Here is a 21,446-nt window from a genome sequence, read left to right as displayed (position 1 = left end):
ATGCATGATAAAGTGGCTGTGCTTAGAGCAGTCAATTTGATCTATAGACCAGGACGATTTGGACATTTTGGACAACCAATTTAAACTTGAATTCCAGCAATTGCAATATTATACAATATACATTCAATTGACTAGTATATTCATATTGAAATGAACCCGAATATTTTTGGCTGGCACACGTCAGAGGTACCATGTTGACGTCATATTTTGTGATACCGGTACTGTTAATATACAATGTTCTTTCCAATTCTCTGCTAGCTGCTGACGATTTCCTCTGATGAGTGTCAGTCGAAAATATTCTGGTTCATTTCAATGTGAATATACCATCCAATTGCACATTGAAGTTCTGTACCTCCAAGAAGCTCTTCAAATATACATTCAGTAGTTTTAATATGTTTTTCAAATTTGCGTCGCCTGATAGCACATAGCATATATCCTTTTGACCTCATGCCTTAGATACAGTCAGATTTGGCAAATGTGTCTGCATATTTATACATTCTTGAAAAATTTACATTACACACATGACAGATAATGTTGATTGCTGAGAAAAAGATGGACATAAACTTGATGATGGGTGTTGCGAGCAAGTAAAACCATAGATAGGAAAAATGGGCGACATTTGCAGACAGTCTCACCCTAGAGAAATATGTGATCGCTAACCTAAACATTACAGATTATAATTAAGATCCAATAAAGAGTAGTAACAAAGTCACCGTCAGTGGGCCTAATTAGGCTATTCAATAAAAATCTGATTTGTATAGTTGGAATTTTACTTTTCATGTGAAACATAGTGTAGGCCATTTATATTTTCATCTGCTCAAGACACACAATGTGCAATGCGCTACACACGAAACAACACAATGTAATGAACAAATAGGATTTTGAACTACCAATTATAGGCTATGATCTTTCATCTAACCTCCATGTCGGCCTACTCATCAATTGACCATTCACAATGACATGCCTTCAAGCAACAAATATATCAATGAGAAAGCTAAAAATACAAGAGATCTAATCGACATGTGAATAAAAGTTGCCAGAACATGCATTAGCGTGGACCAGCAGCCTACCTAATGTTCTTTAAATTTAATCCTCAAGTTACAGTACTGGAAATCCATCACTTATCAAATAAAATGAAGTTTGGTTTAGAATTATGTGGTAAGAGAGAGAGAGAGAGAGAAATGAATTCATTCATCATAGCAAAAAAAGAACTTCAGACTTGTCATTCTAACTACAAATGAAACCGAAAAGATTGACTGGTTACAGTAAATACATAAAATGTACAACTGTAAATGTATAAGGATAATGTATAGGTATAGTAACTGCCAAATGAAGCTGCATCGAACCGATCTCGTGAACATCAAGTCTACTGCAGCTGATATAGACATAGGCTATGGAGTATATATATTATGTGCATTGAGGCTATAACAGTGAACATGTCATAGTATATAGATGGAAGTTCACTAAATGAGTCAAATTATGTACGGAAAATAAGAAATAATGCACATAATGTTACTAGTTCAGAACAGGAATACTTACTCATATTTTCTGTACCACCATCACTGCCGTTTGTTATGTATTTTGGTTCGATGAAAATAAAGACTCTCTCTCTCTCTTAACTTTCGTAGTGGAGTTAGTTTTCAACTTTTGTTGCTAGGTCATATAAACCTCACATATTAAAACGGAACATAAGATGGGTAGTTTTAATAACTGCGATATCCATTTTACTTACACTTAAACAAACTACAAAGCTACCGTGGCTATTGAAGTATCACCTCCGCTATACCTACACACTTCAGACATTGCGGTTTGGAACTGTAATAAACAAACCACCAGAGCCGCAGTTGCTGTGCTCTGAAGCTTATGGTGTTTGGCTACGAGATTCCTCCGAAACAAGGTGGTGTACATGCAGTGTTCTGCAGTAGTTCGCCAAGAAGCCTCGGAAATTTTCAAATTTGACTGAACCAGTCTATAAAAGACATAAAGAATAACTGGATTTTCTTATAAAAAAACTGCTGATATTCGCATTTAAACTTGACGATGCCGGTCACTGAAGTGGAAATGAGATAGTAGCGGCGACCTACGGGTTCACATTGGAGGGCATTTAAATTCTCATCAACGGTGACAACTTAATGAATAGCTACTAGACGCGCGATGTCTTGCCGCCAAGGCGCTGTTGGCAAAGTAGTATTTGGTTATCTGTTATTCTTCCGCTAATGTTTAAAGAGAAATATGTAGTTATGGTGATATCATTCAATTTGTAAGGCGGCAAATGCGAACTTTTGAAAAATGTAGTGCATCGTAGGCGTAAATATCAACTGCAGCTCGCCGTAGCCCGTAGGATTGTGTTTACGTTGTGATTGATGAAATGTTTCTTCGAAATGTCGTATAGGTCACCTTCAGGATGCTATTATGACTGTAACAGATTATATCCAGTTAAATAGTTGGGTTTCAGAGTAACCTGTTTAAACTCTACCATCATTAACTTGAGAATTGAAAAATATATTGAATTGTATTGTATTCAAGTTCTTTGCATCCAAGAGTCTCCTTAAAACCTGACATTAACTGATTTGTGTAATAATGAAATTCGGCTTTTTATGCTTCTAACTACACTATTCCGTTCTCTGTACTGATTTCACTCGCACTGATTATAAATATAAAAATTTTCAGGTCAATACATTGAATATGGAAATAAGCATTTTTCTGAATATTCACAGCATAACAAGCCAATGATGCCTTACCCAATGTCGCAACAATCCGGCTATTGAGCCAATCGGAGTCCTTGTTTATTAACTTTCTTACTGGATAATGTCTTATTCACAGAATTTTACCATTACCATCAGATATAGCTCTCTACCAAGCAATCGATATGGACCCAGAAAAAGATGATATGATTAACTTCGAAAAGCTTGAAAATGAACTCGCAAATGCGATGGCGAACGACGAAAAATATCAACGTGAAAACGATGCCAAGTTCCGAGCTATACGACAGAAGGTGGCGAATTATGACGAATTCAGAGACATTGTTCTGGCGTCCCATCTAAAACCATTGGATAAAAAAGATAAAAGTGGCGGAATGTCTTACCAGTTATGGAATCGCATGATGGCAGAAACAAGTGACGTGTCTGATGCAATCGACGTGAAAGTGCCGACGGAGCGGACCATTCCAAAAACTACATCTGAGTTTGATAAGACTTGGAAGAAAATAGGTTTGACAAAAGACAGGTTCCAATTCCTGATCAACATTGGTCCGGATAATCTGAAAAAGTTCTTTGTCACGGACACTCCACTCGGTGAAATAATAGGCTGCATGCAGGCTGAAGCTGTTTACCCCGAACAACTCCCAATCGTGTTAACAATACTCGAAATCATTACGCTCTCAAAGAGATTTTCATTGAATCTGGATTTTTTGGATGAAAGCGAGAGAGATATGTTACAAAATATCTTTGATAAGTGTGAAACTGTTTTAAACATTAATGAAGAACGGAATGAGTTGAAAAACTTATTGACAACTCTTCTAAAGAAATACAAAGTCGATCTCAATACAACAAAATAGGGTAGGCTATTTGATATATTTATGTAAAGAGTAGAACTATCGGGTGGTTATTTTGCTCATGTTGGCGATGACTTAAAATAATTTTTTATAAATGGTGTTGTGATGTGGCTATCAACCAGGAAGTTACCATGTTTGTAGGTATGTCAACAGTACAGATACAGTATGCAATCACCTTGAACGTGTGTGTAATTATACCTCATTGACCCTGTATTCAATGATACCATGTCAAATTGATCTCTTGTGGATGTGAGGAAGCGCATTTAAGCTTAATGATGTGTATTAAGCTCAGATAATAGATAATCCACCTTTGCTGTGCTATATATAGTTGTTGTTAATGATAGGCCTAGTCATTTGTTCCAAGTGTACAGACGATGACGCTTCAATGTAGATTTGATGACTCTACTCTGTAGAAATCATCTCATAGAGACTTGGGCTACAACTCCTTACAATCGTATATTAGCCTACCGTGTGCAAATTTCATATCACCAGTGATAAGCTGCTTGGATTTGATACTCTATTTTTAGATAACGCTATTCGTATTTAGCGAGCATGAACAAGATAATATCCTGTTGCTTGTTCAATTTGGCATAACTGTATTTCAACAAGTATGGCCGAGTATCTTATTAGCGGAGAGACTAGTTACGTGCCAGTAGATGGTCTCTCTGCTAGCCAACTTCTTAACGGCGGAGATGGATTATCTTACAAGTAAGTGAGATGATGTACCGCAGAAAGTTTGGTCTGTATTTGATAGTATGTTTGACTCGATATTGATTGCAATCACTTTCTTTTTCAGTGATTTTTTGCTTCTCCCTGGATCAGTCGACTTCACGGCCGATGAAGTTGTAAGATTTTGATCTGGCAGGAGGCAATTTGTATTCTTCATATAAGTTTGGAACAATTTCAATTGCAGGATCTCTCGTCTGCACTGACACGAAATATCACATTGAAAACTCCTTTGGTGTCTTCGCCGATTGATACCGTCACTGAAGCAGACATGGCTATTGGATTAGCGGTACGTTAACCATGCCTACTCAAATACTTGCATATATGGAAAGATGATATGCCTGTAACACAAAAAGTATGTACAGCGATCACAGGTGGAGATGACTCCACAAGATCATGGAGTTGATGAAACTTTGCGGTTTTTTTCAGAATGACAATCGGAATTTTCGATTCAATGATAACAAAATTAACTTCAGTTATGAAAAAAAATCCACCTTTGCAGTTAAACCATCTTGAGTTGATCATTTCAAGTAACTCACATACTGAACATGTGCGCCCGCGATATTTGGTACAGATTTAGACAGCTAACCTGATCAATGTGATCATATATTCGTAACTCAAGCCCGAGTCCTTATTAATGAAAGAATAATGACATCAATAGTATACTGTATTGGTAATTGAATAGCTTGATAGTTCTAGAGTCAGTATTTGCAACAATTGGCCGCTGTAGTAGGCATATTATATTTGTTACAGGAGTACATGAATACAAAGGGATACAAATAGACTCAAACTGATATTTATAAGGACACAATAATTGAACACAATCATAACAAGGCCTGTTCAGTGTTCGCAAGAAACCTTATTCATAAATCTTTCTAGGCACCTAATTCTAGGGTACATAAACAAGCCACTGAAAACTAAATTTGACTGAATATTTTCAAGTAGCCTATAAGAGAATTAATTGCGTTTCACGAACGCATTGTCTACAACGTTGGACTTCATACGTAATCACATTCCCGATTGTTACGTACGACATCTAGATCTTTATATCTCTTGAAATCTGACAGATGTGTATTGTCATGAACTTATTTCCTGGCAGAAGTGTCCCATAGACCTATGAACTGGCGGCCGTTTTGAATCTTTCCTGCAAAATGATGCATTTAACACAGTTTAGCGAAATCGTTTGCATTTAGCTAATGGGTGGAATCGGTTTTATACACTGCAGCTGTACTCCAGAATATCAAGCGGCACAAGTCAAAAAAGTCAAGGTAATTACTTGGTTTTCAAAATCGTTTTACAAAAATAGGAATAATCTTTACAGTGCCTGGTCCGTCTAGCATTTCTAGTCCAATTACATCTGATGTATAATGATTTTGTCTTAAGCGGAATAACAGCATTAATCTGTTATGTAATTTCAGAGATTTAATTTTGCCGTATCAAGATCACCAATGGAAACTGATTATTTTGTTTGTTAGATTTATCGTCAATGTAAATATCAGAACTGCTCGGTGAATCCATTAGCGATTGTAAGTAGCACTGTTGTCTTGCTATGATATATTGCAGGAAATTCGTTTCAATGTTAATTTGGTGATACCAGTATCTATATAGCGCTGGTTAATTTACGAGATGATAGAATTAAGTTGGACTGGTTGCATCATTACTCTATTCTCGTTGAGTTGAACTGGTTGCATTAGTTCACTAATCAAAAGTCTTATTATTGTTATGATATATTTTCCATAGGTATTCGCTTTGGTGAGTTGACCTGTTGACAAGCATCTGTTGTGTGATATCAAAGTATCACTTGTTTCGTATTACTGTAGGCCACGTCAGGAGATGGTTGTGGGTGTCCTGTGTTTCTGTCAGACTTTATCTTGTGCACACTTTTTCCTCAATTCATTTGGTGAATATTTGAATTTGTGTTCACCTTCAGTATTTTGCGTACACAACCCGTTGTCTGTTGGTGTTGATGGGAGTTTACTGTTGCTACTGTGAGTTTACTGTTGCTCATTGCACTGATAAGCTGGATTCCCAGCTTATTTTATGGACTGTGTTGTGGTCTTATGATCCAGACGGTGCAATCACCCAGAATAAACGGTAAAGGCATAATCTATTTTATTCTACTATGCTACTGCACTTTATGTCAAAGTCATTTTCTCAATGCGAATTCTATGATTTGGTGTTTATTGCTCTGCAGTAATGGGTGCCAGTAAGTAGCCTAAATGAAACATTTGGAGCAACACTAACAATAATTAAGTTACAATTGAATAGTATATTCATATTGAAATGAACCCGAATATTTTCGGCTGACACTCGTCACGGGTAATCGTCAGCAACTAGTAGAGAATTGGAAAGAACATTGTATATCAACAATCGTATCACAAAATATAACGTCACCAGCATGAAAAAGAGAGCGTTCATTGTACTATTTTTAGGTGGTACACGAACTCCTTTTGTTGACAGAGTTTTGGTTGGTGTATTTTGATAAAAGTCGACTCCACACAAATGGAAATGTGAATAATTAAGTTGTTCAACATCAGCCTAGCTCCAATTCTGATTAATCGGACTTGCTTTAGGTCATCATTACTAAAGAGTCCCATGCAATCGGTGAATTTGTTCTTTAAACCATTCATCCCAAAGTGTATGAAATCCGGATACAATTATCAGCGCTATTTTCTTCGCACAGAAATATGAGCAAGGTTTCATTCAACATCCCGTGACGTTGAGCCCCGAATCCACCGTCACCGATGTCTTCAACGTGAAAGCCACGCACGGCTTCTCCGGGATTCCAATAACGCAAGACGGAAGTCCCAATGGGAAACTTCTCGGACTTGTTACTTCGAGAGACGTTGACTTTTTAAAAGCACACGACTGCACTTTGAACGTGACTGAAGTCATGACTCCGGTGTCTCAACTAATCACTGCCAACACTGCCGTAACCCTACAGGAAGCTAATGACATCGTGTCAAAGAGCAAGAAGGGTAGGTTTGTTGTGATATTCACTGTACGTGTTTCGCACATCTTATCAAACAACTGGACTGCATTGATACTAATATGTTGGACTGCTCAAGATTTGATTTCATGTTATCTGTAGCTTATCAATAAATTGCATTGATATTTCACGAACTGTTAAACATGCAAATGTGTCTCTTACAGCCACCAACACTATATATATACCGTTGTTGACTTTCATTTGACGAAAACAAACAAGCCCCCTTCATTTTGCTCCCACGGGAATTACCAATCAAATCATGAACTTCATTGGTAATCCAATTACGTGAATTACATCAATCCTGATGGATTACAGGAAGTTGGCGATGTGACCTTCGAATCCGACAATCTCTGTCATATGGATGCAAATGTATTCTTCATTTGCATTTGCAGCATGAGTTTGAAGTCGTATTTATGAGTGGAAATTTTGAAACATTTTGAATTGCTATTTAGACCACTTTAACTACCCCCAACCATTTACAAAATTCCGAATTGATTCTGATAATAATTCGAGAACTTTGCATCAAACCATCCAATTTAATGCCGGAGCTTATTAAATTATCACTTAATAATGTTTCTACAGGTAAACTGCCAATAATAAACGAAAGGAATGAGCTGGTGTCGCTAATAGCGCGAACGGATTTGAAAAAGAATCGTCATTTTCCTTTGGCGTCGAAAGACTGTAAGAAGCAATTACTGTGCGGCGCTGCGGTACCGTGTCAAGAAGACCAATTACACAGAGTCGACTTGCTAATGGAAGCCGGAGTCGATGTTCTTGTCTTGGTAAATCCTTCACTTCAGCGCTTTCACAAGCTCTATCCCTGAACAGACTCTTTTAAGTGATCCTTGACTTTGAGCCGATGATGTTGAAATGTGAAATGTGCTCTGCTCAGCTGAAAGCTTTTATGACATTGATAAAAGTGTTTTGTAGCTCAGGTCCCACTTCAACTTAACTAATTAATCTTGACGTGACGTTGAATCTCAAAGTTTTTTTCATTTCTTGTATCATTACCAGGATTCATCGCAAGGTAACTCTGTGTTCCAAGTCAATATGGTGAAGACGATTAGAGAGAAGTATCCAGACTCACAAATCATTGGTGGGAATGGTATGTGCGCCTAATTGTGTTTCAGAAGATAATCTGGCTTGCTTAATAGCATTTCATTTCAGTTGTCACTGCCGCACAAGCAAAAGGCCTTATTGACGCCGGGGTGGACGGGCTAAGGGTAGGAATGAGAACACGGTCGGTCTGTATTCGAAACGGAGGTAAAATATGATGGTGATGATATTTCAATACTATTACTACCCCATTATGTTTATGATACTAGGTACTAGTATTAAACTAAACTATTAGTTCAGTGGTTCGCAATCGGTGTGCCGCGGCACACTAGTGTGCCATTTACATTTCGCAAGTGTACCGCGAGCAATTTCTTCAAAATTTTGAAATTATTCGCAAAATAATTCTAGTCTATTGCCAACGGTCAATAATCTAAATCGAGCTTGATGTGAAGTTTGTACATTTGACAAATCCAAATTAATCTTATGCCCGCAATCAATATCCCCCGTGAATTCGCTTTACCGGACATATCGCGTGCCTTGAAGGTTGAATTCAGTTTTGCACAATACGTTGATTGATCGCAGAGAAGGCAGACTTGGCGTTGCCTGTATGACAATGACAATGCAGTTTTCCAATCCTCATTGTCTCCCCAATCACCAGTGACAAATGACCTCCTTCGGAAGTGATATGCATGTTTACAAATTCGAATTACAAATATAGCAATCGATATTGCGATTGTTAGGTAGCGTGCCGGCACTACCGTTAATGTGTAGGCTCGTAGTACAACGTTGTGTTACAGTCGATGAATATGCGAATTTAGAAGTAAGGTTGATCAAATTAAAATTAGATCAGTTAACAAACATTCTCGCCGCTGATGTTATTATCTTGATTTGTTGGAAGTGTAATGGAACTGCGGGCGGCTGCCAGTAGAACTATTGAGGTATGGCTATCCTCATTCCTCACACGCATGCTAAACGATATGCGTGAAAATGTATTGTATAGCCTACGCCTCCGTATTCGTTAGTGGTGATCGTGAAGAAGAGAAGAGTGAAGTAGAAGCGGCATTATTGAATGTGCGTCCAGACATTGAAAGAATATGCGCTACAAGTCAAGCGCAAATTTCGCACTGACTTTGTGATGAAATTCAACAAATTGTTTTGTTTTCGCATCAACTGTTCAATTTAAGTATTGGATTGGCTGCAGAGATAATCACATTAGTCAGTGTTACTACTGAAGTGGGCGCTGCTAAGTATTCTGGTAGTTTGCAGGTGCCTCAAGCCAAAACAGTTCAGAACCACTTTGCTGGTGTGCTGCGAGCTATTTTTTCATTTCCAAAGGGTGCCGCGAGGTCAAAATGGTTGAGAACCACTGTACTAGCTACTACTCATAAATGGTGTCGGCACAGTGTTTATGGGCTTACCCACCATTCAACAACAGTTCATCTCCTCCCGCCCGTGAAATCCATATTTTTTATTGTGATGTCACATTAGAAACGTAATACACAGCTGTTGAAAATATTTTCCTTGTATTAGAGAACGTTGCGGGACATGACAAGTGGTGTTGTTTTGGGATTATTTGCTCCTATTTTTGTTGAAATGACATGCACCCTTCATATAACGGGACGACTTCAGATGATCGACACACATACTGCCCAATTATTACTAACACTGCACACAATGATTCAGCTACTCCAAATCGAGTATTAATTGTAATAATAGGTGATTTACACCCCTATCCAAAAAGAGTTACATTTTATCAATGAGGATCTTAGTTTCGATGATTTTTTCCCAACATAGAGTCCTCAATCAGTCAAATCACAGTATCCGAAACATGAAGTACAAAGCTATGCACGTTAGCGAAAATGACGTTTCTCTGAGGTCGCGATCAACCCACAGCTATTTCATATAGTGCAATGAAACAGGTATGATAAAAAATACCTATTGTTATCAGTGTGTCGAACAACGCTGATATTTTCTTTGTGATCGCGTAAAAGTGACACATTTTTTTAACTTTCCACATCATCCATTTTCTTAGGATATGGTAATATGTGTGGTTCTCAAATACCCGACTCGACGCCTAATATTCTCTTCGAATCGAATTGCACTTGATTTTGCTCAACCCCAATTATTACCTAAACACCCACAATGTTCTCATGTCGTCCTCAATTTAAAAAAAGACTCTACCCCTTCTTCATTTGATAGAGGGAGTTAAGATAGACTGCATGATATATTGTTTGCCGGCAAAATTCTATAATTACGCCTTTCTATCGGGTGATAGCATTGGATATTACGCCGTTCTGTTGCAGATAATTTCGTTCATTCACGCAATCTTTATCCAGGTTCCGTTGATTCCAGAGTCAATGGTTATTTCAGTAAGTTTGTCACCCGGATTTGTGATAGCTTGCTGATTTTGCTTTAGCACATGCTGTTGTAAATTGTAATTGAGTGTACCTAATAGTATTCATCGATATCGTTGTGGGAATAAGGACAGTGCCTTCTCAAGATCATTTCGCGGCACTGTTGCTTGCGAAGCCAATGATATTGTTCGATGTCTGTTGATTTACATTATTTTGATTCAAATCTCTCATCCGTCATACCGCCATTTTAGCATTTTGGGCGTTTTATTAACTTTCTGATCAGTAGCTGAATAGCTCTTGAAAATCATCACTAATGGCTCTAGAAATTGTGTTGACAAATACAGACCTGTTTATGGTGTGAAACTATCAAACTATTGGCTTCAAGTAGTATAATAAGTATCTGCAATTTCATCCAGAGTACGAAAGCAATATTAACTGAATATGAGCATTGAGCATGCTTCTTTACACTATGTATTTATTCATTCTGATACCATCACAAAGGTGTATTTGCTATGCAAGTGACTGCTGACACCTCACACCTGGCAATGTGATTTTGCCTGAGTAGGTATACTATAGCAGTGTTCAATATCAATGCAAATAGTGCACATTTCGTTGTAAGTGACATAAACCGAGTTGATTGATTTTCCTTTCAGTTTCATTTGATGGATCTTTAATTCGTGTGAACACTTTAATGCCTCTTGCCATGCTCTTCTGAGTACTAACGTGCATTGTTGTGCGCTGTACCCTTTCATGGTTAGGAAATAGGTACATTGACAGTTTCCTATTTGCCGTAGGCCTTTGGGATTTTTTCAGAATAATCAGTTCTTTGAGTCCTAAATTTCTGCAGTCCAGTAAGGAATGTGTCATCCAGAGTGGCGATTTTTACATTTCAGCGAACAGGCTCAACAATGATCACTCAACATGCTGATTTCATTTGAATGACTCTAAAAAATTTCACTATGTTCCTTTTGCAACCTGGTCACCAAGTCTAGTGAAAAAATATCGGACTGAAATAGGAGCTCTTGCGGGCTTCATCTTCCTATACCGTACCGAAATAGTTGATATGAAGATCTTGGTTTATTACCATGAAAGTAGTCTGTAGACAACTAAATCTGCATGCAATCATCTGATTCGACGACTTTGTGAATACATACTGATTTGAACGTTTTGGTTGCTTTTTCAGTAATTAGCAATGCATCATTGTCGCATCATGCCATAATTGTATTTGGTAATCTTGCTGTCAATTTGTGAGTCATCAACGCACCTACATTTACACGATAGTTATAATAGCTGACCATAGAGTTGATAAATCCCATATTGCAGGATCTTGATTAAGATAGTTAATCAATCATCATTCTTATGTTGGTGAGACGAAAATCTAATTCAATCATGATTGTGAAATTATGGCATTTGAGAAGAGAAATTCTGGAATTCATTGTAGACAAGTATCGGCCATTAAGCTGTAACGTGGCATACCAATTTATTACATATGACATAGCTGAGTCCGTATCTGTAGAACAATTGTGGAAGTATGCATTCTGCTGTTCTGTAACACGCTGTTTTTTTTCTTCGTTGTAGCGATGGCAGTAGGGAGAGCACACGCTAATGCAGTCTACAAGGTGGCAGAATATGCCAGAAGATATGGAATTCCTGTCACAGCCGATGGTGGTATAGAAACAGTGGGTCATATCACAAAAGCACTGGCACTTGGAGCTTCAACGGGTAAACCCAAGCTCTATGTCAAACGGTTTTTACTATTACAAGCACCATTCACAAATCGCAGGGACGAGGTGTGAACAGAAAGTCGACATTTCCTTAGTTGCTTCTGACTGATCACTCAAGTAGTTGCAGTAGATTTGACGTTTGAAATCTGCTATTCTTGACTTCACTACATAGATAGGATGGTTAGATCCTGTGAAATAGTCATACTAAGTTAGATCCTATCAGGGATATATAGAGTTCTATATATCCCAGGATCCCGTGAAATAGTTATACTAACTACTAGTATACAAATATCAAATTTAGTGATGCTTGGGCCACTTCTCGCCACTACCAATGAGTCGCCTGGGGAGTATTTCTATTCGGACGGTATTAGATTGAAGAAATACGATGGCGCTACATCTCTCGAATCAATGAAACAAACCACACTAAGGAATGGATACCCAAGGTAGGTAGTACAGATATCATCAAGAAAAGACCTCCATTACTTTCTGATGGACAGGGACAATCTACCTGTCTCCGGCCAAGGAATTGTGGCTGGTGCTGTCCAAGATAAAGGCTCGGTGCAAACATTTTTACCCTACTTAACTGCTGGGATTCAGCACGGGTGTCAAGATATTGGTTGCCGCAGCTTGTCGAAACTGAGGTGCGTTGTACAGCAATTAAAAATCTGCTTTCAATTTCACCAAATGCCAAAGTGTGTTTGAACTACTTCAAGGGCAATGATGTATAGCGGGGAGTTGAAGTTTGAACGCAGGACACAGTCTGCCAGGATTGAAGGCGGCGTCCACGGACTGCATTCGTAAGCCATCTATTCCCAATCTACTTTACTTTTGTTCACACGAATGCAATTATATATTTTCAGATATGAGAAACCGTATGGATGATACTGCAAGGATTGCTCACTGCTCACAATCACGATAGTTAAGAAGAATTTTTGATATTATGAACGACAGATGGCCTGACTTGTTGTTGTATGATTTTAATAAGTTCCACGTTTTCTTGTTTTGTATCAATATGTTATAGTAGTATTTATCCTTATTTATTGTGTCCAATGGCACTACGTCGGTACATCCTAACGAATCTTTCATGATATCGAACCGCAGCCATGTGGTTGTCACTTTTATTTGTCTGCTCAATCAGTAGGCCTAACCTGTAGCACTGTGTTTGGTGCTTCGCTCGAAAATGAAATGCCACTATCATCAAATACAGTGTAAGCCACCTCTCCATCTGATCGGTCTGTTACGATATTTCGGCGTTTCAATTGCTTCTTGTAGTTGTGACCTCAAATTAAAAGCAAGTTCAACAACCATATTATTCTGTAAGGTAGGCCTACCATCAAATAATGCCAACTGACCGATTCTAAAGGACTTTGAATACCCAAACTAAGAAATTGGCACTCCAGCAATATCAGTTAGAGACTCCTGTAATCCTGCGGGCTGACACTGGAGAAAACATGACTAAGCTGAACCTGGCATTGTTTGCGCAGCAAGTTTGACAAGTGTAACCCATGGTTAAATAGCTGACACTAGGTGAGTGGGCCTACCACTAACTCACGTAGGTGCTCACCATGTTATTTTGCAACGTGACACAGGTTCCTTCAGAACATAATTGCCTAGTACATGAACCGCTAGTTGCACCATAAATATTTCAATCAGGTGCAGAAGCATGCGACACTTCAGTCGCAATTCCATATTTCAACTCAAGCTTATAATCTTCAAATCAAAATCACCCAAATGTGATTTGTTTCTCGCGTGTTCAGCACAACCAAAGAATGCAAGAGTAGCGGAAGAATAGAATCATCCACTTTGGTGAGCGAGACTCCTAGAAAAAAAATAAACCAGCATTGAGCAGGCAGCTCATGTACATTCTATTGCAGTCATAGATAGATATAAGACTTGTATCTCAAAGGTTATCAAAGCAATTTCCCAATAACTGGATGACAAAATTGCTTCAAGATGTTTTGAAGCTAAACTGCAAACATTTAATACAGCAGCTGGTACTAATACCTTTGATGTAAACACTATCGACTGATAAGTAAACCACTGAACAGGGTTTCTGAGAAAGCTCATCCTGTACCAAATTGAAATGAAATGTTTATTCAACTCGTAGTGGTGTCAAACCAGATCCAGTGACAAATCAACATGTTGCATCACAGTAACCACCTATACTCGCATGGCTTTGAGTACACAGTCCGAGATACAGTTTCAAGTTTCGGTCCAATCCCGAGGTTACATTCATATGTTACAGTAGCCTACATAGGAAAATTTCAAACTATTTGGCTATCACATTGTAATGATATAAGAATATAAATTGAAATACGTAAATCAACACTTTATGGGACAAACCACGTCATGGTGGTAAGATTATGAACAACAAGCATTACTTTGTGCAGAAGTGAAAACCAGTACGAGATATGAAGCTGATATATCCATGCAGAAACTGAACAATAATGTGGAAATTTATTCAAACAACACTGAAAAGTCCTCTCACCCTACAAACCCTATATGCCAGGGGCAACGAAATAGGTCCATTTCATCATCCATGAAGTTAGTGCTTATTCAACCCATGTTTTTTCAGTAAATTCAATTTAGTATGACCCTTTTAGCAATACATCTGGATAAGTGTAAGCATAGTGTACTACAGTGGTGTGGAGTGGACACAACCAAATGGCACGGCTCACTGAAATTGGGTTGTAACGTCATTCCTTCCATTTGACCAAATGCAATTTACGGCACTTGCTCCCAAGCTGCGGTATTGTTACTCCAGCATTGTTGCATCACAGTGGAAAATATGTGGCCGGTTTTGGGGAGTTCCAGGACCACAAGCAGAATCAAAATTATGTTTTTGTAATCAGTATTGCGGTAGCTTTCGATTGATACCAATTTCATCAAATTTCTAAATAGCGCAGTAAATTGCTTTTGGTCAAACAGAAAGAATGACTTACGGTAACCCAATCACAGTAAGTCATGCGATTTGGTTTTGTCCACACTACTGTAGGACACTATGGTGTAAGCCTGTAAGGTCATAGTGTCAATAGGCAAGTTAATGGCCCTATACACTCATATGCAACAGTGCAAATCATATGTCGTCACATGTATACACTCTACAGTAGTTGAAGCAGACACAGGCAAAAAAGTAGTGATGTCTCGAACAACACAGATATATAGTATATCCCAATGTGAAAGAAATGAATTATACTCAAAAGCGTTCAATAGTCAAGTAGAATAGGTTGGGAAGGAGTCATGGAATTAACTTGTCAAAATCACGAGCTTGCTCTCATACTAAATTTGGGCCTTCATTGGACGCGCAAATCATTCGGTGCTATAAAAAAGTACATTCGAACAAATTGTCCTGTTAACTGTTACCCGGAAGTCTCACATACATAGGTAAATTTCTCAACTGTTTAAAGTAAGAAGCATCACAGACACAAAAACTCTTCAAGAAGAAGCAGAGCTCAAATTAAGGACTCTACTACAGCTAGAAACAACCAAAAACACAGATTTGACGTTCAACATAGTGATTCCATTGCTTTCCATCAGTTGCTGGCATGAACATATCACCCATAACGTACAAACTCCTTCAGAGCAAAATGTGCACCTCCTATCTTTTCATTGTATCGCAATCTTGTTGGTGTTTTTGAATTCATAAAAATATCAACAAATGACCAACTGTCAGGGCGACGAGAATCAGCAAAGATTGAACATATTCAACAAAGCACCCATCAAATTCAAAATTTTCGTTTAATATAGGCTACTTGCAAGCAGACGGAGAAGAGGGGTCAATTACTGTATTAATGTAATCAGTTTTGATTACTTCGAAAACAAGCAAATGGCAAAATCGAACAGTAGTCGATTACGACTACATGGAAAGAGTAATCACGATCGTGGCGACTGCATTAATCATGCTATTCGATTTTTGAACAGCTTCTTGGAGGTACAGAACTTCAATATGCAATTGAATAGTATATTCATATTGAAATGAACCTGAATATTTTCGGCTGACACTCGTCAGGGGTAATCGTATTCGATCTTTGTTGTGCTAGTATGATTGAGAAAAATTTAATGGAAGGATAAAAATTCGTTACGGCGCAAAAGGATGGCAAATGCATGTGATGTAATAATGAGGTTCACCGATCTCAAAATTCTACTGTTAATACGATACATCACACACCTTGTTCATTTTATGCCATAGTTCTTGTAAAACCGAGTTAATGCCGTAGTGAAAGAGTCCTCGTAAAACTAAAAAGTTGAGCAATCATCCTTTTAAAAAGCAATCGATCATATATGCAAAATAATCTATTACAATTACTTGAAAATGCTGTAATCGTCGACTTGATATAATCGATTACAATTATAAATCACATCTACTCCATGTCTGCTGGCAAGACTACGAAATTGACCTTGCCTATGAAATAGAGCTCTTTTCCATATCACGTGCAATCGTAGAGATGCATGAAAAAGGTAACAAATCATGCCAGAATTTGGTGATGTTATAAGGGGTGATAAGATCTTCTTGGGGGTACAAAACTTCAATTCCAATTTGTATAGTATATTCATATTGAAATACACCCGAATATTTTCGACTGACACTCGTCGGGGGGTAATCGTCAACAACTAGTAGAAAATTGGAAAGACCGTTGTAATAGCCTATTAATGATCGTATCACCAAATATGACGTCACCGGCTTGAAATTCGAAATAATCGGGGCGAAGAGACCGCTTATATCAATGCATCTTTTTATACGAGCTTTAGCTGTCTAGAATATACAGTCATTGTAATTTTAGCTATTATAGTCATCTCAACTTGAAAAAATATTGGGTCTTATACACGCAGTAAAGTTAAGTCGTGCTAAAAATCGACATGTATGATATGTTGAAGTAATAACGGTGAATAGTAAAAGATTCCAAATTCCAACCTATATTACATATGTTTTTCCAAGACTATGACTTTACTTGGCAATGATACTGAAAGCTCCAATCCCATTACGAACGCAAAGTTCCAAAACATTCTTATCCAAAATCTCGAAGCACATTTCAAATCCCAGCCCGGAAACATCATTCTATATGTAGTGAGTGTGAAAATAAACGGTGTTCGATTGGCTGCAAGTTACTATTGCGTAGGACTATGCAAGGGCACTTTTTGCAAAAACAGTATACAATACACATTTGCAGTAATAAAATGATGAGAAGAGACTCTTGGAGGTACAGAACTCCAGTATACAATTGAATAATATATTATTCATATTGGAATAAACCCGAACATTTTCGGCTGACACTCATCAAAGGTATTCGTCAGCAACCTAGTAGAGATTCGAAAAGAACATTGTAAATCAACAATGTTACCACCAAATATGAAGAAAATATTCGGGTTTATTTGATAATGAATATAAGTATTATTCAATAACTGAGAAGGATAGAATTGCAATTGAAAAGTTTTATGTCTGCACTTCGTCCCCTCTGCTACAACAAACTGCGTATTAAAAGTTAATGCAAGGCACGCGAAACACAGTGTGCAAAGTGTGGTCAGGTGGTAGTGCAATATTCCATACAGAAAGTAAGAAGCACCGTGTCGATTAATTCGTTTTGGAAGGTGCAAACTCGTCTATGACCTTTTCCAGCGCCTTTCGGTCAAATTGGTAATTCTTCCATTTTTCAGATAGCGGTTCAATAAAAACTCTTCCCCTTCCTCTCGACGCACTGTAGCTGTGGCTGGCAGGGGAGGTTGAATGAGATTGCGTCTTCTTTGCGGAGTGCTTCGATGTGTCTTTGATAGATTTCATGTTCAATATAGCTTGTAATTCTTGATTATTAGCCCTGGCGAATTGTTGACGCTGTCTCAATTCCTCCTCCTTTGATAATCTCACCATCCCTACGGATTCGTTTAATGAGTCTTTGTTGCGGGATTTGTTTGGCGTTTTGGGCTTTTTCAAGGCGGCGGCTTTCAATGATCCCGCCGCAGCTATTTGGAATTGATTTCTCCTTTCGACGACCCATTTTCTGATGCTTTTAACGAACGGAATGACCATGAAAAAGTTGTTAGGACCCAGCGATAAATTCCTTTTCGGCGTCTGATCCTTTTTGTGACACGGCAAATCGTCCAAGTTGAACCACTCGACGCTTTTGATCTCGTTGCGCGTTTTTGGTTTGAAAACCGTCATGCTTGGTACACCTACGACGTAATATAACCGAGTTAAACGCTCCATTATTTTCATCTCCACATACTCGGAAGGGTCAATGTAAGACTTGATGTCGAAGCCTGTTTCTTCGAGTACCTCCCTGGCGGCGCAGTCAGTCGGGCTCTCATCTTTGTTGACTTTTCCTTTCGGGAAACCCCAGCTCGATCGGACTACAAAGCCTTGCACGAGAAGTACATGGTCGAGGTTAGTGTCTAAAATGATGGCGCCGTATGTCGGCACGCTCTTTTTGTACTCCCTCCATTTTTCGATAACTTCCTCCACGTTGGCGTCGGGTGGTTTCAGCAGAAATGGATATTTTTCAAATACGAGCTTGGCAAACTCGCGGACCTTGCAATCGGGAAGGGAAGGTTGCTCTTGCCGATGAAAGTCGAGATAAAACCAGTGGGCCAATTCAATTTGAAAACACAGCCTTATCATGTCGTGCCTTTCGTTTTGCGGAATATTTAGTAAAAACCGACTGCATAGATCGTCCAATGTGCTTTGGGGCACGTTCAACGGGACGGCGCTGTTTCGACGCTTATTCTCCATTGTTAATTCTGAATCTTGTAGTCCCATAAATTGCTGATTATGAATTATGCGCAGTCTGTAAGCGGAAAACGAGTGTGTTGATACCACTTAAAACAACACACAATGCTTTATTCGCCACTCAATCGCCAATACGGTATTCTTCAAAATTATACATCATAAACTAAAGCACTCCAATACCAGATAGCATGATCGCTTCCTTCTAGTTCAACTATTCCCAACGGGAACGAGTACACTACAAAAAAAAATTAGACATATTTGGTCTCAAATTTAAGAAATGAGGACGATTTGGTCTCATTTTCAGCAATTTCAGTCTCACTGATGAATTGAGGTCTTAAAATTGAGACAGATTCAGCTGTTTAAGACCATATATAATTGTCACAATTATTTGGTCTTAAAAATGAGACCAATAAAACGCATCTCATGAGACATATTGTGCTTATTAAGACAGTTTTTGATGTGCCAATATTTTTGGTCTTGTTTTCAAGACAAATTTCCCTAATCAAGTAACAACATGATTTGTGGTCTTAAAAATGAGACCGGAAAGTTGACATGGGTCAGGAGCTCAGAGACATAACAAGCTTATTAAGACAGTTTATGATGTGTCAGTATTTTTGGTCTTGTTTCTAAGACAAATTTCACTAATCAAGGAATGACATGATTTGTGGTCTTAAAAATGAGACTGGAAAGTTGACATGGGCCAAGAGCATAAGACATAACTGGCTTTTTGAGACAGTTTTTGATGTGTCAGTATTTTTGGTCTTGTTTTTAAGTCGGATTTCGCTAATCCAGAACCAACATGGTTTGTGGTCTTAAAAATGAGACGGAAAAGTTGACATGGGCCAAGAGCATAAAATTAGACAAGTTTGGTCTCAAATCGATTTTTTAGAAAAAGAAGTCTCAAAACCAATTAGTCTTACCAAGTACATTCTGTCTAAAATCGTTTTTTTAGCAAAAAAAGTCTTGAAGACCAATTAGTGTTACCAAGTACTTTCAGTCTCAAAAGTAAGACCCAACTTGATCGATAATAGAAGCACTGCTTTGGAGGCATCCTTTTCAATGTTAGGTTCTGAGTGAAGGGGGAGAGTGAGAGAGACCATGGGACAATACTTTTCTAAGGACTTTACAGACACAGCTAGCTTATTGAGATAAACAAACATTGATGACTAAATTTCAGCAAAACAAGTACATGGTTATGACCCAGTTTCCAATTTCAAAATGCTCATCGACCCACCTCTGTATTCCGTAGCCTGATTATTAAAAAACACCTCATCACCTGTCCCGTCCCCACACCTATACCTACTTAATTAGTAATTACAGGGGTTTCCTGTTCAAAGAATTGGTTCAGCACATCCGCTAATACCTACGGCTACAGTCATGGGCGATTTGGGGAGCTGATTGCTGCCTTGGTGGTAAAATAAAAAATAAATAAATAGAAATAAAATATGGTCAGCTCGTTCGACCTTCCACGAATATTGTGGAAGCGATCCCTCTATGCTTGAGAGGATCAAATGGGCAAATTGCATACAGTTAAGACGCTACACGAACAGTCATCTTAGGCTACTCTTGTCATGAAGAACGCCAACCATACTCACTCGCCAGTCGCCACACTCCGCCACCCCTGGACTCGAATGGTAAATGACTCAAATCAGTCAAATCGTGTTGCGCGCGGAACGATCAAATCGTAGGATCGCAAGTTTCGCTCCATCCGCGATGTAATCAATATAATATAATTTGTTGAACCGATGGCAGACGCTATATATATTAATAAGATATTTGTTGCTTACCATATTTAACGTCCACTTGCAATTATATTTATTAATAATTTATGATAAATATTACTTTGCAAGTGGACGTTAAATAAGGTGTGAAGGCAACCAAGATCTCAACATAATATAATAATATAACCCAAAACAATAACTTCATATTGTTAATTTATTCTCTAAAAGCTTTTCGACTGACTCTCATCAGTAGCGAACGTCAAATTCATGAATCAAATTCGAAATGTAGGAACTATTTTGTCTGTATGACGTAATAGTAACAAAAACAAACAACTACTCGACAGGCAAGATGCGGTAGTAACGGTACAAAACAAACGTTAACGAGTACATATTCGGTTATACCAGGGGTGGGCAATTATTTTCTTCCGCGGGCCAAATGAGAAGTAGAAAATACGTTGGCGGGCCAAGTGAAAAGTTTTAGCTATATTCTCCAGCGTATTTTAATTTTATTTCTAAATTACATTGTTGATAAATGCTGCTCAGTGAATGTGTTGATATTAGCCTATAAGTAATGAGAAAGTGACGGTTAATTAAAAAATTATCTA

General features: G+C 38.2%; 3 protein-coding genes across 4 annotated transcripts; 2 read left to right on the top strand and 1 right to left on the bottom strand.

Moving 5' to 3' along the window:
• Window positions 1-2,459: 2,459 nt before the first annotated feature.
• Window positions 2,460-4,084, top strand: LOC145446635 (dynein axonemal assembly factor 19-like). Its single transcript, XM_080324985.1, has one exon. The coding sequence runs from the start codon at window positions 2,870-2,872 to the stop codon at window positions 3,554-3,556; it is 687 nt and encodes a 228-aa protein (XP_080181111.1). The 5' UTR covers window positions 2,460-2,869; the 3' UTR covers window positions 3,557-4,084.
• A 42-nt stretch (window positions 4,085-4,126) lies between these two features.
• On the top strand, window positions 4,127-13,626 carry LOC145446632 (inosine-5'-monophosphate dehydrogenase 1-like). Of its 2 annotated transcripts, none has more exons than XM_080324981.1 (14): window positions 4,127-4,261; window positions 4,350-4,398; window positions 4,467-4,568; window positions 5,473-5,547; window positions 6,963-7,257; window positions 7,851-8,050; window positions 8,283-8,373; window positions 8,436-8,531; window positions 10,661-10,693; window positions 12,257-12,400; window positions 12,704-12,845; window positions 12,900-13,043; window positions 13,116-13,199; window positions 13,263-13,626. In XM_080324981.1, exons 1-14 carry the CDS (start codon window positions 4,164-4,166, stop codon window positions 13,282-13,284), a joined length of 1,575 nt encoding a protein of 524 aa, XP_080181107.1. In that variant the 5' UTR covers window positions 4,127-4,163; the 3' UTR covers window positions 13,285-13,626. The 2 variants fall into 2 exon arrangements, with proteins under 2 accessions (XP_080181107.1, XP_080181106.1); XM_080324980.1 differs by having other exon boundaries at window positions 10,628-10,693.
• An 847-nt stretch (window positions 13,627-14,473) lies between these two features.
• On the bottom strand, window positions 14,474-20,900 carry LOC145446633 (m7GpppN-mRNA hydrolase-like). The gene is made up of 2 exons (XM_080324982.1): window positions 20,716-20,900; window positions 14,474-19,178 (listed from the first exon to the last, which is right to left on the bottom strand). The coding sequence occupies exon 2, from the start codon at window positions 19,148-19,150 to the stop codon at window positions 17,972-17,974; it is 1,179 nt and encodes a 392-aa protein (XP_080181108.1). The 5' UTR covers window positions 19,151-19,178; window positions 20,716-20,900; the 3' UTR covers window positions 14,474-17,971.
• Between the last annotated feature and the right edge of the window lie 546 nt (window positions 20,901-21,446).

Source organism: Botryllus schlosseri, chromosome 9, assembly GCF_051294905.1.
Source record: "Botryllus schlosseri isolate E-star chromosome 9, Bs_hap1, whole genome shotgun sequence".
Lineage (NCBI taxonomy): Eukaryota > Metazoa > Chordata > Ascidiacea > Stolidobranchia > Styelidae > Botryllus > Botryllus schlosseri.
This window is presented reverse-complemented; position numbering and strand designations above follow the sequence as displayed.